Source organism: Rosa rugosa, chromosome 3 (genome assembly GCF_958449725.1).
Source record: "Rosa rugosa chromosome 3, drRosRugo1.1, whole genome shotgun sequence".
Classification (NCBI taxonomy): domain Eukaryota; kingdom Viridiplantae; phylum Streptophyta; class Magnoliopsida; order Rosales; family Rosaceae; genus Rosa; species Rosa rugosa.
The window spans coordinates 52,429,086-52,450,047 of record NC_084822.1 but is presented as its reverse complement, the minus strand read 5'-3'; the positions used below and the strand labels follow the sequence as shown (position 1 = coordinate 52,450,047).

The 20,962-nt window shown below is 41.3% G+C and overlaps 2 protein-coding genes across 2 annotated transcripts; one reads left to right on the top strand and one right to left on the bottom strand.

Moving 5' to 3' along the window:
* Window positions 1–6,932: 6,932 nt before the first annotated feature.
* LOC133738480 (protein WALLS ARE THIN 1) lies at window positions 6,933–10,006 on the top strand. Its single transcript, XM_062166037.1, has 6 exons — window positions 6,933–7,223; window positions 7,328–7,390; window positions 7,502–7,618; window positions 7,709–8,159; window positions 8,743–8,894; window positions 9,492–10,006. Exons 1-6 carry the CDS (start codon window positions 7,006–7,008, stop codon window positions 9,685–9,687), a joined length of 1,197 nt encoding a protein of 398 aa, XP_062022021.1. The 5' UTR covers window positions 6,933–7,005; the 3' UTR covers window positions 9,688–10,006.
* A 960-nt stretch (window positions 10,007–10,966) lies between these two features.
* On the bottom strand, window positions 10,967–13,485 carry LOC133741357 (protein NRT1/ PTR FAMILY 8.1-like). The gene is made up of 5 exons (XM_062169277.1): window positions 13,251–13,485; window positions 13,051–13,159; window positions 12,736–12,953; window positions 12,076–12,635; window positions 10,967–11,942 (listed from the first exon to the last, which is right to left on the bottom strand). Exons 1-5 carry the CDS (start codon window positions 13,353–13,355, stop codon window positions 11,114–11,116), a joined length of 1,821 nt encoding a protein of 606 aa, XP_062025261.1. The 5' UTR covers window positions 13,356–13,485; the 3' UTR covers window positions 10,967–11,113.
* Between the last annotated feature and the right edge of the window lie 7,477 nt (window positions 13,486–20,962).

Below are 20,962 nucleotides of genomic sequence, written 5' to 3'. Positions count from 1 at the left end.
TCCTGTCCTTTTTGATGAACATTAGTGTTCATGTCTCCCCCTAAAGGCGGGAAGACTGTCTCATCAAAGTGACAATCCGCAAATCTAGCGGTAAATAGATCACCTGTCAAGGGTTCTATGTAGCGGATTATGGTTGGAGAGTCATAGCCAACATAAAGGCCTAATCGTCTTTGAGGACCCATTTTAGTGCGCTGTGGTGGCGCAATTGGCACATAGACTGCACACCCAAATATGCGTAAATGTGAGATATTAGGCTCATACCCAGTTACCATCTGGGACGCAGAAAAAGGTTGGGTGGCAGTGGGCCTTAGACGAATAAGCACAGCTGCGTGTAATATTGCATAGCCCCAAGCAGAAATAGGGAGATTGGTGCGCATAACCAATGCCCTAGCAATCATTTGAAGTCTTTTAATGGCAGCTTCTGCGAGACCATTTTGGGTATGTACATGAGGGACAGGATGTTCAACCTCGATCCCAATGGACATGCAATAATCATCAAAAGTTTTTGATGTAAATTCCCCAGCATTGTCAAGACGAATTGACTTAATAGGATGATCAGGGTGGTGAGCCCTTAACTTAATGATTTGTGCTAGGAGTTTAGCAAATGCAGCATTTCTTGTGGATAAGAGCATGACATGTGACCAACGTGTCGATGCATCAACCAACACCATAAAATATCTAAATGGTCCGCAAGTTGGATGTATAGGTCCACAGATATCACCTTGTATTCTTTGCAAGAATGGTATATTTTCTTTAATGTCTTTTGCATAGGATGGTCTCGATCCTATTTTTGCTAAAGAGCAAGCTTTGCAAAACGAATGATATGCTTCAGAAGTAATTCTTTGAACCTTTCTTTGGTTCGTACTTCCTTTTGTTTTAAAGAATGGATGTCCGTGTGAAGTTTTTAATATACGGAGCATCATATCTCGACCTGGGTGTCCCAAACGGTCGTGCCAAAGTTTGTATGTGTCGGAATCCCATAAATTTTCATTCATGACATGGTTGGATTCAATGACTCTAATAGTGGTTGCGTACAATCCACTAGAGCGACACATGAGTTTCTCTAATACTCGTGTATTTCCGTAGTTATTAGAGGTGATGTAAAGGAACTCTTGTCCATTCTCACAATGTGTTTTCACATGAAAATCATTGGCTCTTATATCTTTAAAACTTAATAGGGTTCTTCCAGCCCTTGGAGCATATAAAGCTTCGGCGACATTAATATTTGTGCCATTCGGCAATAGAAATTGAGCTGGTCCACGACCATGAATCAATTGAGATGGTCCTGCCATCGTGGTCACTGAAGATTGACTAGGCGTCATCCATAAGAATAATTGCCTATGTCGTAATATAGTATGTGTGGTGCCACTATCAAGAAGGCATTCCAATTCTCCCGAAGACATACTGAAGAAATAAAGTTCGGAATATTAACACATGTCAATGACATTGGTAATGCGATACTTTATTAATAGGGAAAATAGTCAATGATTACATCAAAGTTTCCAAAGTTTATTCCAATATAAAATCAAACTTTATACAAATTGTAATTGCTCAATCCGTTTGGTAATTCCAATAAAATATGACCAGGTAAGTAGAGAGATGTTGGTGGAGCGAGGCTCGCTTAAGTACCCCGATCTCAATTACTTGCCTAGACATCATACTTCATTGGGTACGCCACATGAGAAAGAGTCAATTCAATTGTTATTTGACTAAGGCACATTTGCCGTTTTATTGGAAAATAGAAAAGACTATTTTAATCAAAGTCTGCGGCATCCTCGTGCTCTTCATTTTCAGCTTTGAAGTCTTTTATGGTGAGAATAACATCTTCACCATTTTCTTCTTCAGCAAGGTGAGCTTCTTGCTCCCTCATTTCCCTGTACTCCTTGTAGCGTGCAGCTAGTTGAGTACTTGCTTGGCATTGCTTAAACCAATGCTCGATTGATCCACACCTATGACACATGTCATTGTGGTTGACTTTCTTTATTTGAGGTGCACGTTGTGGATATTCCCTAGGCGGGTTGTTGCTGCTACTACCACGGCGTATTATGCGACCTCCACGGCCCACAGTGTTACGGCCCATGGTGTTGTTATATTCTCTTTTCCCACGTGTGGAATTGCCACCACGTGTGCCCGCTCCAAAGTTGCGGTTTCCTTCCTTATTGGGGCGGTTGTATGGACCCATTCGTCCGTCATGTCCCCTGTTATTAGGGTATACATGCCCCTTATTAGTAGGGTACCGCTCCTTGCGCCCTTTCTTGGGTGCATTATAATTTGCCTCATGAACGCTTTTGGTTCCTACGGGCCTTGAATTATAATTCTTCACAAGGATATTGTCGTGCTTCTCCAACACCGACAAAATATTGATAAGCTCATTGAACTTCGTAAGTCGTCCAGCATTAAATTCAGTGCGATATTGCTTTGATAGTATAATTGCTGCGACGGGGAAGGTGGAGAGAGTCTTCTCAATTAGCTCTTCTTCTGTGAGAGGTTTTCCACAGAACTTCAGCATGGCTTTTAGCCGAAGAGCTTCTGAATTGTATTCAGCAACAGACTTGAAGTCGGAGAAGCGTATATTGTTCCATTGAACCTTCAAGTCAGGGAGGAGGGAATCTTGGATATTATCAAAGCGCTCTTCTAGCGCCACCCATAGGTCCCTTGCATCTTTGATGGACATATACTCTAATCTGAGTGCTTTGTCCATATGGCGTCGCATCAAGATAATTGCTTGTGCATGCTTTATGGGTGTTCGTTGGAACACAAGGCCCGCGTTTGGTTCCTGGATTATGGGCAATATCCCTTTTGATGTGAGATGGTTCTCAACGTCAGTTTTCCAACTATGGTAATCCGAACCAGTTGAGTCAAGGATTTGAAAATCGAGTCTAGGTTCATTCGACATCCTTGAAATATAAGAAGAAAAAGATGTATTAGTTTCGGAGTTTAAAACTTCCACGAAAAACTAAAACAATAAGATTTCCGAGCTATGCTACCAAGAAATCAATTTCCAAGAATATTTGGATTAGACCGAAACAATGATGTTTAATAGGGTCATAAGTCGATGCTTGCGGACGCTCTTAGTCCGAATATTATGAACACTCTTAGTTCATTGACTACGAACGCTCTTAGTTCGTTTAGCGTGAATTTCTATAATTCCGCTTTTTAATTGTAAGTTCCCAAAAAGAAAAAGGAGGAGAAAAATAAATAAAAACTCAAAAGCGGGAACTTTTAGTAAAGAATACCTTGAAATAGTGTTGTCGGAAATGACCGAAAAAGTTGCCCAAAAGCTTCCGGAAAGTCGCCGGAAAATGGCTTGGAAAGTCGCCGGAAAAGTGTCCCGAAAGTCGCCGGAAAGTTGTCGGAAAAATGTCCCGAAAGTCGCCGGAAAAGTCGTCGGAAAGTCACCGGCAAAGTGTCCCGAAAGTCGCCGGAAAAGTCGTCGGAAAGTTGTCGGAAAAGTGTCGACAGATGCTAGGCAGCAACTCGGCAGCTGCTAGGCAGCAGCTCGGCAGGTGCTAGGCAGGTGCTTCGGCAGCTGTTCGGCAGGGGCTCGGCAGGGGCTCGGCAGATGCACTCGGCAGGTCTCGGCAGCTTTCGACAGGACTCGGCAGGGCTCGCTCGGCAGCTTCTCGGCAGGTCTCGGCAGGGCTTCTCGGCAGCTTCTGCGCAGCTGCTCGGCAGGTCTCGGCAGCAGTCTGGCAGAACTCGACAGCGGTCCGGCAGCGGTTCAAAACTTCCGGCAGCCGGTTCGGGCGGTTTCCGGCCGGTTCTGGCGGTTCTGAAACCGGTTCTGGGCTTCTTGAATCAAGGGCTTTGATATGTACTAGGTTTTGGAGGTTTTTTGTAGGTTTGGAAAAATGGCTTTGATCGGATTATGAACTTCCTCTATTTTGACAATTTCGATTCTAATTCTAGAGCAATTTCGTGCTGATAACGTGTTTAAGGAAAATCGTAAACTAACAGAGAGAGGGAGAGAGTTTAGATGGAGAGAATGAAGAGTGAATTGGTGTGTTTATTCTTCTCACAATGGAGGGTTTATATAGGGATAAAAAGCATGGAGTAATACTATTACATTCCATTACTCTTACCACTATTACATTTAATATCATCCATTTACTTAAGTGCTTTCATACATAACATTAACATGATTGATACCAAACTTCTCCACTCTTAAGTGCTATCATACATAGCCATAATAATGCTATTTACATGATATAGACATAATAGTTTTACCACAATTTCATGTATACTACAACAAAAGATATATAGTACCGCAAACAGCCTTATCAAAAAGATATATGTATTGTAAATTGTAGAGGAAAAACTATTTCTTCAGCAATAATTGCTGCATCCACTATGTTAATTCCAGGTTCCTTTTTTTCTGTTTTGATGAACACAGACTCCAAATTTTGGCATTGAAATTAATAGTAGCTCCAAGTTCCTCTGCTCTAAAATTCTGCATATATACATATCCAATAGGATATTCATTTGAATATGAAGGCAGAATCATAGTATATATATATAAAGCTCAAGTCCACCATACTTGAAACTTAGATATCTGCACTATCCAAGATTGTGGGATACTGAGATCCAATATCCCAAAAAAGCTTGGTTAAGCATTCCTAACTAATTCTGTGTGTAAATTTCATGTATTCTACCACAGTACGTATTGGGAAAATTATTGAAGGAGAAGAATCAAATTAGAGCAAGTTCACCCGTTGGGTCACCTACTATTCACTGCTTTTGTGTGTTTATTTCCACTTTCTGGGTCACAAAATACACTGTACTCGTGACCCATGGCACGAAATATACTGTGCTCGTGACCCAGAGGGTGAAAATACACATAAAAAACAATAAATAATAGGTGACCTGATGACCCACGGGTGAACTTGCTCTTAGTGTTTAAGGAGTCAAAGGGTCTCGACCAAAAACTGGGTTGGAAGATTCGCTCGTGCAAAGCAAATCTAAATTTAGCTGTCAGGCATGTACTTACTATTAAGAAAGAAAGAAATATATGAACAGAGCAAATGCAATTAGCAACCCAACTGGCTTGGTCAGGGTGTTGTCCGACCGGTTCATGCAGGCCGGGTCAGACCCCCGTGTCCTTCCTCATAACTTTTGCAGTTTAATATTATTATTGACTATGTACCACGAACAATAATCAAGTATTATTACAAATTCCTTCTGTCAGATAAAAACACCTTTTAACGATCCAAAAAAGCTAGAAATATATATTCGATCTTCTCCTGGGCAAGGCAGGCCTAGCTATCCTTCTTTTACTTTTTTGAAATTTTAGAAATGATGATGGTCTCAATTGAAGGGTGGCCGGCAACATGTCTCTTAAAGTGAAGAGGCTTCATTTCATTTTAATATCGGAGTCCTGCACGGCCCTTGAGGGAGTGGGAGTGCTGACTTAGTGGAAGCACTATTTCATTGATTACGGTTTGCTTAGGAGGAGGATCAACAATCTTATAAAACCAAAGTTAAAGAAGCTTTAACTCAATTGATCAATGTTAATTGTTGCCTAACGTTTCTAAGTTCTATAGGTCATTATTAATTTGTTGGTGTATATCCCAAAAGAAAAGCGCGCGCAGAAAAGATGGGGATTCCTCTTGTTGGTTGCTACTTTTTCTTTTGGAAAACAAATATCGATGGTCCTAAGCTAGCTAGAGATAAGAAAATGGAGTCTTTGTTCCTTCCCTTTCCAATCTCAAACAACGGTGACCTTAATCCAAAAGAAGACTTTTATAGATCCCTTGATCTTTCATCTTGACTATTCAACTCTAGTTTGGTGTGTTGTGTTTATCCCGCGATATAGTATTTATCTTTTGCCAAACGACATCATCAGAACATGAGAAAATTCGAACTTAAAATGAATAATAAGCTCTTAATATTTAGTACTACAAACTCATCCACATTATTTGGAAATGGCAGTCATGTTTTCAATACTGTGTGAATGCAAAATTGAATGCCGGTCCTTTGAATCTGATAACTGAATTAAGGTAAGTGATTAATATTGCACAACTAGTTTGACAAGTCCAATAAATAAAATTTCAAAAACCTAGTGCATGTATTGTTGAATCAACACCAAATTACAATAATTTTTTAACTATATTAATCAGTTTCTTAAATTGCTAATTGGCTTAATTGGTCAATTACCACTTTTAGCACATACATAAAATGGTTAGGGAAGGTAATGCAAACATCATTACAGGGATATTCCTTTGTGTCAATACATGTGGTGATGACTGTACGGCCGATATAGATTAATACTCGTATTCGATTCCCTCACGAAACCAAACTAATTTTGAATCGAAATATCATACAAAAATATGGCTCTAGGGAAGTGTAATGCTCTTGATTTTATTTATACATTCATCATTCATGATGATGACCCTATATGATTAAAAGAAATGAAATACAAGCTAGAAATTGTTGAAAATATAGCTTGGTGGTTTGCGATTGAGGGTGGTAGGGAATAGAGATGTGGGTGTGGTAGGGTTTTAGGGTTTTGATCATAGGAGATGAGGCCGCATGGTGCTCCCACCTCCCCTCGTGCGCGCTATCGACCAAAGAAAAAAAAAGAAAAAGCAATAGCGTGGCCGAAGAGACTTGTATGGTGCCAAAACAGAAACTGTTAACCAATTACACTAATTACCCTAATTATGACAATAATACAGACGTACGTCAATTTCATAATTCAAAGAAGCTAATAGTAGTGGGAGTGCGATCGATTACGGTTGTCTTGTCAGCTGGGGATTGACTGAGATGGAAAGGAGTGAGAAGGAATATATGTGTATGCGGGTTGTGGGAGACAGCCAAAAACATTTGAAGGCTAGCAACAGTTGACATTAGTTCTTTTTAGGGCCCTTGTGGGGTCTGCACTATTCCTCCACAGTCTTCCCTCCCCTCAGTATTTATACCCTCCAATTCTTACCCTAACTCATCATCCATCACCCTTCTTCATATTTACCTGCTTATCAATATCACATTCTCACTCATTCGGAAAAAATGGCCGAACCAGGTGGCTCTGACAAGAGGAGTTGGTGCTCGGTGCCTGAGAAGTTTCAGCTTCATGGAGCCATGTTGGCTTTGCAGTTCGGCTATGCCGGTTTCCATGTCGTCTCTAGATTTGCTCTCAATATGGGCATTTCTAAGCTTGTCTTTCCCGTTTACCGGAACATCATCGCTTTGCTTCTCCTCCTGCCCTTTGCCTACTTTCTGGAAAAGTACATAACCACAACTCCCCCTTTGTATCTTCTTAATTAAAATGAGCATATTCATACAATTATGAGATTAGTAATTAACGTTCTTCTTGTTCTGTGGTGATCAGGAAGGACAGGCCTCCGATCAATCTCAACTTTCTCGTTCAGTTCTTTTGCCTTGCGCTTATCGGGTATGAGAAAAGAAAAATACACATTCGGACAAAAGAAAGCCTTTTTGTGTGAGTAAAGATGTTTCTGCTAATTAAATAAATTGACTGACAAGATTTTTTGTTATTAAACAGAATAACAGCAAACCAAGGATTCTACTTGCTGGGATTAGACAACACATCACCCACCTTTGCTTCCGCTATACAAAACTCCGTCCCAGCCATTACCTTTCTCATGGCAGTCATACTCAGGTAAGTTAATGAAGCCACAATTACTTAGTTTCTTCTTATTTTATTTTTTTGTTTCGTGCTCATGTCCGAAACTGCGTTGCTTGTATACAGAATCGAGCAAGTAAGACTAAACCGCAAGGACGGTATTGCAAAGGTTGCCGGAACTATTTTCTGTGTGGCTGGAGCATCAGTGATTACTCTATACAAAGGTCCGGCCATATACAGCCCAACACCACCACTGCAGACGATGATGATGAGCAGTGCCTCATCATCAGTATCAATGTCGAGTTTCACTACGAGCGCCATGTCAGTACTTGGTGATGCAAAGGGTAAGAGCTGGACTCTAGGTTGCCTCTACCTGATCGGCCATTGCCTCTCGTGGTCCGCCTGGCTCGTCCTGCAAAGCCCGGTTCTCAAGAAGTACCCGGCCCGGCTCTCTGTCACCTCCTACACTTGTTTCTTTGGTCTAATTCAGTTCATCATTATCGCTGCGGTTTTCGAGAGAGACGCTCAGGCTTGGATCTTCCACAGTGGTGGAGAAGCCTTCAGCATCCTCTATGCGGTCAGTACTCAGTACTATAGAATTATATCAGGAAAAGTCTATTTAGATTTAAAGCTTAGTGTAATTAATTCTATAAGATTAATTTTTTCTACTAAAATTGCTTTAATTTTTAACGTCTTCCTATCTATGACTTCAAGGAAGATTTTTCAGCCAACAGCGACCTCCCTGAATGACAAGCACCCTCAACCTAATTGTTTCCTTTGTCTTTCCTTTTCACAAAAACGAATTGGGAGTGAAGCCTTCTCAGTTTTCACTCTCTCGTCGCCCTTTGTGTCAATTTCATAGTTAGTTAACAGAGGTTGTCACAGCACAAAGAAAGTCTGTCAAGTCTATTCTCAGAAACAGATGTGGCAGCTTATTCATGTGCGAAACCAGTTTCTAGGCTCTATGATAATTTTATAGTACTTTTTTTTTTTTTCAATAATACTCGAAAAGAGAAAAAGAAGTTTCTGTGGAATTGCAATAATGCAGGAGGGGTGGTGGGTGTCGAAAGTGAAATGATGATGATAGATAGTGATTCACTAACTTGCAGTTTTAATTAAATGTTTCTGTTTTTGGTAAATTAATGGAAGTTGATCTGCAGGGAGTGGTTGCATCAGGGATTGCATTCGCTGTACAGATATGGTGCATCGACAGAGGGGGCCCTGTTTTTGTAGCTGTATATCAACCTGTTCAGACTCTTGTTGTCGCTATCATGGCCTCGGTTGCTTTAGGCGAGGAGTTCTACTTGGGAGGGTAAAGCCCTAACTACGTAGCCCTCGCTTCATTCATGAATCATAATCCATCACTCTCCTAGTTTTGCTCTTATTGCCTCCTCCATTCATGAATCAAAACCCCAGTTGTAGGATTACAAGCCTACACAGTACACACACATCCTGACCTATATGGTTTGATCCAGTATAGTAAAGTAATAATGCATACATGCACACGTCTTAAAAGACACATGGTTCATAAACGATATTATAATAAATTAGGACTTATCCAGGTGAGTGCTTTTGTACGAAGCACTTTTGCTTAGTAACAGAACGGAAACACTTTCGCTAAGTAACACTTTTGTTATTTACAACCCAAGTGCTTTCGGTCATCAATTGATCAAGTGTTTTTAGAGAAAAACACCTATCATGTTTTTTTTTTTTTTTTTTTTTTTTTTTCTGAAAATACTTTTACAGTCGAGCGCTTTTATGTGAATCACTTAGAGCACTCCCTTTTACATGCAATCAACTGATTCAACGCATAACGTTTTGGCTCTATCATTTGTTGTTGCGGAGTAAATGTTCATATATACATGCATGTTGATGCTAATAATATTGGATGGTAATATTGGACGTACAGGATCATCGGAGCGGTGCTGATCATAGTGGGACTGTACGCGGTGTTGTGGGGTAAAAGTGAAGAAAGGAAGTTTGCTCAGGCAAGAGTTCCAATTCAGTCGACTCCTAGTGACAGTGTGCACTCAAACAACAGGAAAAGCCAAACCAAGACGTCCCTCACTCAACCACTCATTCCTCCATCCACCGAAAATGTCTGATCCATCCAAGTCGTTCTCATATCTTTTAATTGACGAGGTGCAGCTTTGTCCTTCAAGAAGAGGAGGAGGAACTAAAAGAAGAAGCACCAGTACTGCAGTAGTAGCTTATATATGATCAGAAAACTTGTGTGTGTAATGAAGTGTTCTTCCTTTTTTGTTGTTTTTTCACTTTTACTCAATCGCTTTCTTAGTCGGGGAGGGAGGGAAAATCAAAGAGAGAGATCTCAGGGGATCAGTATCATGATCATTGTCAGCTATGTGGACCACACAGTATGTTTTAATATTATGTTAATTAATTTATGGTTTGATTTACCAAAAAGGAGTGCCTACATTGTATCTGAAATCGGCCAAGTCATGCAATTTTTTTCTTTGACTTATTGACAAGGGGATCGGAGGAAACAATTGGTTACAAAGAGACCCAAGCACTAGTAGCTCAACCAATTACAAAATCATGAGATTGTAATTGGTATTTCTAGTTTCATAAAGATGGGTGTTAATCTTTCTTAAAATAAGCGGGAAAAAAGAAGAAGCAAGGATATATATGTTGTAGAACCCAAATGGTTTCTTGACGGTTCTCCCAACTTGGGTTCATTATATCCTATTACATTCTTCTGAAACAATTGAGAAAAAGTGTTAGGTTGAATTCAATTCTAATTTTTCGGCTTGGACAAAAGTGTGGTGACAAAATCGTAGGTAAGATTTTATGTATGATTATATTTTGGATCCCAAGATCACATCATCAAATGGTAATGTTAAGTACTATATGCCTCCATAATTATAACATTGTTCACTTTTTGCCAAAGCATGCATTTATAGCTAATATAATGTAACTGCTTTCCTTTCAATGATGTGATTGGCATCCAGTGTGTATTCATTTTGTCCCTCCATGCCTCCAGCAAGGAAAAAGAAAGACGAGGGATAATAGTCATGAAGAAACTAGAGAGAACATATAGCTAGATAGGGTTAAGAGAAGTAGAGAACTGGTATAAACTCACATGCATGCCTATGTATTTAATTGACTAAAAATCCTATTAGTTATAAGATGTAACTGAGTATCAGTCCGGCATATCATATATCCTTGCTGTGACTCATTTTTCCAATGAATTATATATTTTTAATTCGTAGTAGAGAAGATTATGCATAATTTATAAATTTGCTTGAGGTTTCTTTTGTTAATTATGAGTGTTACCCTCTTTCCACCAGTGCATTAGAAGTTTTCTGTTTAGAATTGTCATCGTTTGGAAGTTTCTCAATTGATATAACAAATGAAACAATGGATGTATCTAAAAAGAATATATGAATGAACGCAAATACTTCAAAATTACATTAATTTACGGAAACTGTAAATAAATTACAACAAACAGATTAAAACTTCTCATCATGCTATGAAAGTCCAAATGTTCATGCCCATACTTCAAAGTCATGATCAGTTCTCCACCTCTTCCCGGCCGTCTCTCACACTTGTGCTGGTTCCGTGTCTGCCTTTATAACGCCGTGAAACCCACAGATACACCAAGAAATTCAGACCATTAATGGCTGTCAATATCCAATAGAAATAATCAAGCTTGCTCTTATTAAGAGTAGCCCTCAACCAGCCTTTTGTTTCTCCACCAGTTGTACCCTCTATGATCTTAACAAGCGCAGTGCTTAACCAACTCCCAATTCCTATCTCACTCAGGAACATTGCACTACTTATACTTCTCGTTCCATCCGTAGCTTCATCGTAGAAAAACTCCAACTGTCCAACGTAAGTAAAAACCTCGGCGGCACCAATCAGAAAGAATTGTGGAAGCAACCAAAACACACTCATGCTAAACGGCTTCGAGTAGTGGTCTCGGCGTTTCTTCTCTACCAAAGCGGCTGAAGCCAGAGCAAAGATGGAGATAAAGAGTCCGACACCCATTCTTTGCAACGATGTGATACCACGGTGGTGGCCGGTCCTCCTACTGATGATCGGAACCATCCATTTTTCATAGATAGGGACGAGAATGAGGGCGTTGACGGCGCTGAAGACGGGGACAGAGCCTGCAGGGATTTCGAAGTCAGGACCAAGCTTGCGGTCCATGAGGGCAGCTTGGCTTATGAAGAAGGTTGAAAGTTGAGCGAAGGAGAGGGAGAGAGCTATGGTTGATGCCCATATGGGAAGGACCCTAATGAAGCATTTAAATTCTTCAACTTGGGTCACTGTGCATAGCCTCCAACGAGTCTTTGGGTTGTCCTCTAGGTCTGTCACAAGTGCTGCTTTGTCCAGAAATCTGCATGTATGGACATTTTAGATAGAGCTACACTGACCATTAGCTTACAAGTTAGAATACTATGTCTTGTATATTTGGTCCTGAAATATATTGTGACAGTGTTTCATTTATTTAAACGTGATACGAAAATAACCTGTATTGTGCAGTATGAGGTAGCTTTCGCGCACCCACAATATCAGACTCCTCGGTGTTGACCTCGTATAACGCTGCTTCACTTCCCACTTCAACACGTCGAGAATGGTTTCTGAGTGAGACAACGATGACCTGAATAAACCTAGTAAAGGGGCTTCCCATTGGCTTTTGGTAACGATATTTAGGAATTCCGGCAGCCAAGATTACAATCGAGCAAACCATGGCAACTGTTGGGATTCCGAAGCCCCAAGTCCAACCCTTATTTTCTTGTATGTAAACGAGTAGTGTAATGCCCAAGAGTGCACCCATGTTTATTCCAAAGAAGAACCAGTTGAAGAATGAGTATTTCTTTTGGACTTCATTTGTATCAGCCTCATCGAATTGATCAGCTCCAAAAGACGAGACGCACGGTTTGATGCCACCGGTTCCGAGGGCTATGAGGCCGAGTGCAGCGTATAGGAACCATGTTTGGCCGTCCGTTGCTTTGTTGCATGGTCTTGCCGTGCAAGGAGGGGGACGTAAGCTATCCACGGAGGCTGACACCGTCAACAAAACCATCCCCTACATATGGAAAGAGTACTTTTAGGCCCATCATGATAAGTTACTCCGGTTCACTTATAAAAAGGCCCATGTTTGACAAAGTTTAAATCTTTTTACTTACCGCTGCATAAACACTAGAGAAAATAATGATGGTTTTGAAGCGGCCTAAGTAAGCATCAGCAAGAAAAGCTCCAACGAGTGTGAGAAGGTACGCAGCTCCAATCCAATCCGTTACATGAGTCGCTGCATTCGGAAGCGATTGTCGCATCTCAAACACCAAGTAAGCCACCATGTTCACAGCAATTGCAAAAAATGCTAGCCTCTCTGCTACCTCATTCACTGCATCATGCAAATTTTTAACAAATCAATTGATGAGACGTTACAGTGAATTAGATGAACTTGCAACTAATTTTAGTAACCAAATAAAATTTAGTACCGATGATAAATGGAGAGGCCTTCCACCCTCCAGTTGTTTCTTTGTTTGCAACATTTCCGCGGAAGTCCAAGCACCCATTGCTTACCAAAGTAGTTGATATGCTTCCTCCCTACGTGTTTATGTAGGACAAAATAAAAAATTTATTCAAGTGATGAATACCTTCGATTATCGAAAAAAGGAGAAAGGAAAGGTAATATCACCTTCTTATTATCTTCACTAAAATCTTGTTCAAATTTCTCCATCGACGGCTGAATGAAGGACTTATCATACAGGTCAGCAGCAGCAGCAGATTCCGGTTTCTCCATTGAAGCTCAAGTTATCAGAATTTTGAGTTTCAGACTATGATGCTACATGCAAGTTGCACGTAGCTATTTATTCAAGCTCCATTCGGTGTTAGGACCAATTTAAACGATCGAACTTGATCGCTGTCATTGCGTACGAAAGGTTTTGTGTTTGACTACTTGGACGTTTACGCAGTATTTGACAAGTAAGTATGGACTGTAATTTGTGTTTTTAAGTGTTTGTGGTGGGCGGCACATAAAAGGTATGATTTAATAGTCTACCAGAGTTTTGAGGGCTACAAGCAAAATGCTGCAGAATAAGGCAAGTGTGATGGTGGTCATTACAATGATGAAAGAAATAGAAGAATTATATATAGGAACTAGTCAGACTGCCGCCTAAATGAGAACTAGTCGACGTGATGGACAAGAATCTAATTCTAAACTCTCCATATGGCATAAACCTACTACCTTTAACGTATGCATTGCAATTGGAAAGATTTGAAATAATGAGGTCAATTGCAATTACTCAAAGTTGATCTCAAACTAAAGATTCCACAAAAATAAATGTAATGTCTAAGGATATATCTATTTGTGTTTGGCCCAAACTCTAGGTTACTTGACCTAGTGGTAATAGGGTTAAATTAGAAGGATCTAGATTCCTATTCAATGTACGATTACTTTCCTTGTATGATTGAGATTCTATACATTGTAATCCTCTATATAAAGAGGCCCCTATTATCAATGAGAATACACAGCGAATTTCTCTCAATTTCAGTTTCTCTACAACACGTTATCAGCACGAAACCCTAACCCTGAAACAAATAGCCAAACCCTGATTCAAAAAGCTAAAAACCTTGAATCCGAATACAAAACGTTGACGCCTTTTCTGCCTCCACCTCACACCTTGAAGAACTCGATCCCAGGAGTCTAGAACCGGCGGCGCCACCCCAAGAACCAGCCGAAAATCTACCGAACCGGCCACCGGAAGCTCCATACAACCCGCATCACATATGCCACCGGTTCACCATCTTCCGGAATTTCAATTCCCACCAAATTTTGATAGCAGAAGCCTCTTGATCTGAAGTTTCAAGAACCGGAAGAAAAACACTGAAAACCGGTCTAAAACTCACTAAACCGTCCGACTGAATCATCCGGCAGAAAACCGGCAGAAGAAGAAAAGAAGAAAAGAAGAAGAAAGAGAGAAGAAAACAAGGCCCAGCCCAGAAGAAGAAAGAAGGCCCAGAAGCCCACTGACCCAAGCCCATAAGCCGCTGACGTCAGCCCTAGGACCCTCTGCCACGTCAGCATCCGCCACGTCAGCACTGGACCACTGCCACGTCAGCTCGGTCAGCCCCTGGTCAACGTCGGTCAACAGTCAACACCAGTCAACAGGTCAACGGCCACCTGCCACTTTTCCGGCGACTTTTCCGGCCAAATTTTCTGTCGACCTATTTCAATGTATTTTTTACTAAACATTCCCGTTTTTTAGAGTTTTTTAATTCAATTTCTCTTCTTTTTCGGGGACTTGCAACCTCCCTTCTTCTACCCCCCTTTCTTCATTATAGGGGAGACCAAATTAAGCCGAACTGTGGGGGTTCGTGCTCACTCCAAGCTTAGAGCTTGTTGAGATCTCCAAACTTAGAGTTTGTAGAGAATTTATGATCGATCACTTATGTCATTTTTCGATCTAATCCAATATCTCTTGGAATCGAATTTCTTGGAAGCGATTACGCTCGGAAATTCCTAATTTCTTGGAAGCGATTACGCTCAGAAATTTCATATGTTTTCGTGGTAGCCTATTTCGCTCCGAAACTAACCCTAATTTCTTGTTCTCTTTCAGGATGAGTAACCTGAACAAATTGGACTTTGCTCTATTGGGAACAACTGGCTCGGGATATCACAGGTGGGTTCGTGATATCCGCCAGCATCTCAAGACTGATGGAATCCTGGATATGTTTCTCGAGCCTAGCTAGGACGTGCTAACTGTTGAGCAAGCTCAAGCTTTGGAAGCAAATAGAGCAGCCTTAGAGGCAAATAAGGCGAAAGCCATCATCCTAATGACTCGTCATATGGATGATTCGCTCCAGTACGAGTGTATGAATGAAGAAGACCCCAGAAGACTGTGGGTCTCACTCGAAGAAAGATTTGGCAACGTCCGTGACTCCTTGCTTCCTGACCTAGAAGTGAGATGGCATAGCCTCCGCTTCTGTGATTTCAAGTCAGTTCTTGAGTATAACTCGGAAGCACTTCGCATTAAATCCTTAATGGAATTCTGTGGTAAAGAGATCACAGATGCGATGTTGATTGAGAAGACTCTCTCTACCTTCCCCGTCTCTGCATTGATGATTGCTAAGAACTATCGAATCGATGTTAATGCAAGACGGATCACAAGGTTTCATGAGCTCATTGGAGCTATGAATGTCGCAGAAAAGCATGACAATATCCTTGTGAAGAACTATAATTCGAGATCCGTGGAAACAGAGCACATTCCAGAATCCAATTATAGTCGCACCTCTAAGAGAGGGCGCCAAGAGCGAAACCCTAATCTTAGGGATACTTCTGGACATTCTGGTCCATATAATCGCTCTACTTAGGAATGTAACCGCCAAAATAGGCTAACACGAAACCGAAAAAGTCAACGTGGAAAGAGAGAGTGAGGCAACGCCTCTGGCCATGTTGGTGGCGCCATCAACACTAAGGGCCATCTAAATGACGCTTTCAAAGCACCTCAATCAATGGAGTTCGAGCAAAGAGATGTATGTTCTCGATGTGGAGTGTCTGATCATTGGGCACACATTTGTAGAGCTCGTGAAGAACTTGTCACCGCCTACAAAGCATATTGTGAAGCAAGAGAAGCTCACTATGTGGAACAAGAAGATCAAGAAGATGATCTAGAGTAAAGGGTTGAAGACTACAAATTTGGCTGGGATCAATAGATCGCCAATTCTGTTTAAGTCTTTATTTTCCAAGAGATGTAATAGGCAATTGCCACACTATGTAGTAAATGCCATTGGTTTAGTTTTTCTTCACATAGGCTCATCCAAAATGTGTGTGATGTCTAGGAAGGTTTTGAGATAAGTGGTACTTAAGCGAGCCTTGCTCCACCGACATCTCTCTACTCACCTGTTCATATTTATTTTGGAGTTACCGAAAGAAGTCAAACGACTACCTTTGTTTTGCATTAGCTAGCATTTGGATTAGATTCTCCTAATGGTTAAGAGACAATGATGTATTCCGTTGGCTTATGAATAAAATTTCGAGTTCTTTTCTTTATGACTCCATTTTGATTCTGAGCATATGACCTTTGTGACTACGATGGCTGGGCCATCAATATTAATTCAAGGACATGGAATAGCCCAAGTTCCACTTGCCAAATGGCACCTTAATTACTGTCATAGAAACTCTCTACACTCTTAGGGCAAATTGCCCTATGAATAGCCAACGGATCCCATGCGAAAACGCATGTAGAGAACGGAAATGAGTTCCTTTGCAATACCTCTAATGATTGCGAACAAAGGCGCATCTTAGAGAAGTTTATGTGTCTCTCTAGTGGACTCTATGTCACTATTCGAGCTATTAATCCAATAAAAGTTATGAGAGAATATCTCTTGGATTTAGACACATATTGGCTTTGTCACGACAGGATAGATCATCTTAGTCATGATATGATGATCCGTCTACAAAAGACTTCACACGGACATCTTTTCTCTCGAGCGAAATGAAGCATGAATCACAAGTTGATTCCTAGACTAAGTGTGACCGACGCTGCTGCCTAGGGCACCGCCTCGGTCCACCACCAATCTAGGGCTGGCATAGTCCCTATCCATGACGCCATGGATGGCGTCCATCATGGTGATGGCGCCCCAGGTGATGCTGCAATCACCAACTTGCTTCAGAATAGTGTTTTAGACGCTCAGGCCTAACCAAAATTCTCATTGGTTGCTTCTTAAGCCTCTCGCTCATTTTACATAGCCCGTTCCTTAGGGAAATTAGGACTGAGACCGTCCTATGCAAAGGATATGAAAATACTAATTATGTTCTTACATAGAATCCGTGGGGATTCTGTGGACTAGTTCAACCAACTTGCGGACGTTTAAATATCTTATGATATTGGTTGACACGGAAACACGTGGGTCACGTGTTGTGCCATTGTCCACTTGTAAATGCTGCTTATGCTACACTCCTAGCAAATATCATATGACAACGGGCTCACTCCCCGGATCATCCTAATTCCGTCAATTGGACTTGACGATGCTAGAGAGTTTACATTGAAGACTTTCGATGGTTATTGTATAGGGACTGATGTTGGACATCATATTCCCATGAACACACCCAAATTGTCTCGCGGAAACGACTACGATGGTAGTCCGAACATTGGTAATGCGCACCAATTTCCTTATATCCGCTTGGGGTGATGCAATATCGCATGCAGCTATGCTAATTCGTCTACGACTCACCGCCACTCAATCTACCTCTGCGTTACAGCTAGTGACTGGGTACAAGTATCGTACTTACGCATCTTTGAGTGTGCCATTTATGTGCCAATTGCGCCGCCACAGTGCTCTATGATGGGTCCTCACAGACGAATGGGCAACTACGTTGGATTTGAGACTCCAACAATCGTCCGCCACTTCATGCCCTTTCTAGGCGATCTCCTTACCGCTAGATTTGCGGATGTCACTTTGATGAGACAGTCTTCCCATCGTTAGGGGGAGATAAGAACACAGATGTTCAGCAGGAACGACATGAATTGTCGTGGTCTGTCCCCACTATGTCTCATCTCGATCCCTACTAAAGTGACGAGATCACACAAATATGCTGCAAACATGCCTGCAAGGAAGGACGTCCCTATGAAAGGACGTAGCGCCACCCTACACGGAGGTAGGCATGGCGCCAACGCCAAAGAGAGTGGCACTCTGGCGTTACAGGCCATGGCCCCAGCTAGGATGCATGGGAGGCCCGTGGGTTTCGAAGGATACTTTGGCACATTGCAATCCTTTGATCATCGACACTCAAAATCCGTCTCATGAGTATCTTCCGGATTATAGTTATCGTTGGGGGACGCCTCAACGTCAGAACCTATTCCTGAGAATATAGAGCTCTATGAAACTTACACTAGTGTACATGAGACGTGGGATAGAAACTCTATCATAATTGATGATGTAGTTGTGCATTTCGTTGCGCATGAGTTTGTTGTGTCAGATGATATCGAACCACGCTCCGTTGATGAATGAATGCCAACGTAGAGAAATCTGGCCTAAATGGAAAGATGTGATCCAGGTTAAGTTGGATTCTCTAACGAAGAGGAAGGCTTTTGAGCCAGTGATGCCAACACCTCCTGACATAAAACCTATTGACTAATGGGTCTTCGTTAGAAAGCATAGTGAGAAAAAGAGATGGTAATCTTGCCTTATGGCGCAAGGCTTCTCATAAAATGCCCTGGAATCGACTACGATGAGACATATTCTCTCGTAATGGATGTCATTGCACTCCACTACCCTGTCAGTTTGGTAGTTTCTGAATAACTGAACATGCAGCTTACAAATGTGGTCACTACGTATCTCTATAGGGACCTAGATATGTGATATACATAAAGGTTCATGGTGAACTTCATTTACCCAAGTCAAGTAGCTTTAGACCACGGAGCGCGTTTACAAAGAGATTGAAACACTCACTAAAGTGACTACTTGATTGGGAAGGGCTATGCCCACGCGTTTCCATAACAAGTTTCGGATTCTATCGCGGTTCATGTTGGACATGATCTTCATTAGAAGCCCTTAAAGAGTTAAGGGAAACCGCTGAACACTTGAAATCCGAGTTTGAGATGGAGGATTTTGGGAGAACACGATTATGTCTCGGTTTGGAACTTAAGCATCGTGTTGATAGATGCTTAGGCATTTTGACAAGGTCAAACCTTCAAGCACCCCCATGATCGTCCGTAGTCTTGATCCTGAAAAAGGATCCTCTTCGTCTGAAGGATGATGGCGAAGATGTGCTAGAGGCGAAAGTGCCCTACATAAGTACAATAGGCGCATTGTTGTACTTAGCTAAATGCACAAGACCGGACATCTCATTTACAATGAACTTGTTAGCTAGATATAGCTCGGCGCCAACGCGACGCCATTGGATTGGTGTAAAATATATCTTTCGATACTTGAGATGTATGATTGATATGAGTTTGTTCTATCCCTACAAAAAGATGATGGATTCAGACCCATCACACACCAGGAACGCCGCCAACACTGGCCTGCGTCCATTATCCCCATCCCAAAACAACATGTGTTTTGGAAGGTTTTGCTGATATTGGGTATCTCTCTGACCCACACAAAGGTCATTCCCAATCCGATTAAGTGTTCACCATGGGAAAAGACCATGATATCTTGGAGGTCTACAGAATAGACCCTAGTCGCTATATCTTCGAACCATGCAGAGATCATTGCTCTTCACGAAGTGGTTCGTGAATGTATATGGATTGGATCCATAATTACGCATGTTCGAACAATTGTGGTTTGAAGTCTACCACAGATGAGCATACGAGCATTTAGGATAATGCTGCTTGTTTTGAACAAATGAGGTAAGGCTACATCAAAAGCGATAACACCAAGCATAATCAGCAACAACAGACTCTCCTCGAGATCAAAGTGAACTAGGTTCAATATGAGGACAGTGTGGCAGACTTGCTCACTAAGTCATTGCCTAAATTCCACTTTCGAGAGACATGTTGGTAGCATCGTTTGCGGAAGTTACCCCCGAACTCTCATGACCGTAGTCATCAGGGGGAGATGTCTACATGTATGGTCTCGAAACGTGAAGGGTGTGTTGTGCTCTTTTTCCCCTTCGACCGAGGTTATTTTTGTCTCACTGGGTTTTTGTTACTCGGCAAGGTTTTTAACGATGCAACGAGAGAAGCACCGCGTTTGGACAACACAAGGGGGAGTGTTTAAGGATATCTCTATTTGTGTTTGGCTCAAACTCTAGGTTACTTTACCTAGTGGTAATAGGGTTAAATTAGAAGGATCTAGATTCCTATTCAATGTACGATTACTTTCCTTGTATGATTGAGATTCTATACATTGTAATCCTCTATATAAAGATGCCCCTATTATCAATGAGAATACACAACGAATTTCTCTCAATTTCAGTTTCTCTACAACATGTAAAACTAATTGTAATAGCAGTTGGTGGAAATGATTAAGACACGAATATGCTGATAGAAGTTTTGTTAAAATAGTAAATCGATCAATAACGAAAATACATAGTGATAACACGATAATTTCATGAACCAAACACAATAGTTGGAAAACCTCGTATACTTTGAGAAACTCCCGAGAACCATGAGTTCCCTTTCCAAACTACTTACAAAAACAGAGATAATGTCATGATGCTAGAGAGTTAATGCCAACAAAACATGTTTTAGATTTTTACCAACGACTACAACTTTTATCATCAAACATGCCGGCCCAATTAAAGTGGGCCAATTCTAGCTGCAAGTCCGTGCCAGCCCAATTATAAACATAGTTAGCGCAATATGAGCCTGCAACACATTTCACATCTTCTAACCTAAAGCCCATATCTCTCTTTTTGGTAGAGTACCTAGGCCCATATTTAGGGAATGATTAATGCTCCAAGCT

Coding starts and splice junctions, on each gene's coding strand:
- LOC133738480 (XM_062166037.1), top strand. CDS start 7,006: ATGGCCGAACCAGGTGGCTCTGACAAGAGGAGTTGGTGCTCGGTGCCT. Junction 7,619..7,708: donor CTCATGGCAGTCATACTCAG/GTAAGTTAATGA, acceptor GCTTGTATACAG/AATCGAGCAAGTAAGACTAA. Junction 8,160..8,742: donor CCTTCAGCATCCTCTATGCG/GTCAGTACTCAG, acceptor GTTGATCTGCAG/GGAGTGGTTGCATCAGGGAT.
- LOC133741357 (XM_062169277.1), bottom strand. CDS start 13,355: ATGGAGAAACCGGAATCTGCTGCTGCTGCTGACCTGTATGATAAGTCC. Junction 13,160..13,250: donor TTAGTGAAGATAATAAGAAG/GTGATATTACCT, acceptor ATAAACACGTAG/GGAGGAAGCATATCAACTAC. Junction 12,954..13,050: donor GGCCTCTCCATTTATCATCG/GTACTAAATTTT, acceptor TGCATGATGCAG/TGAATGAGGTAGCAGAGAGG.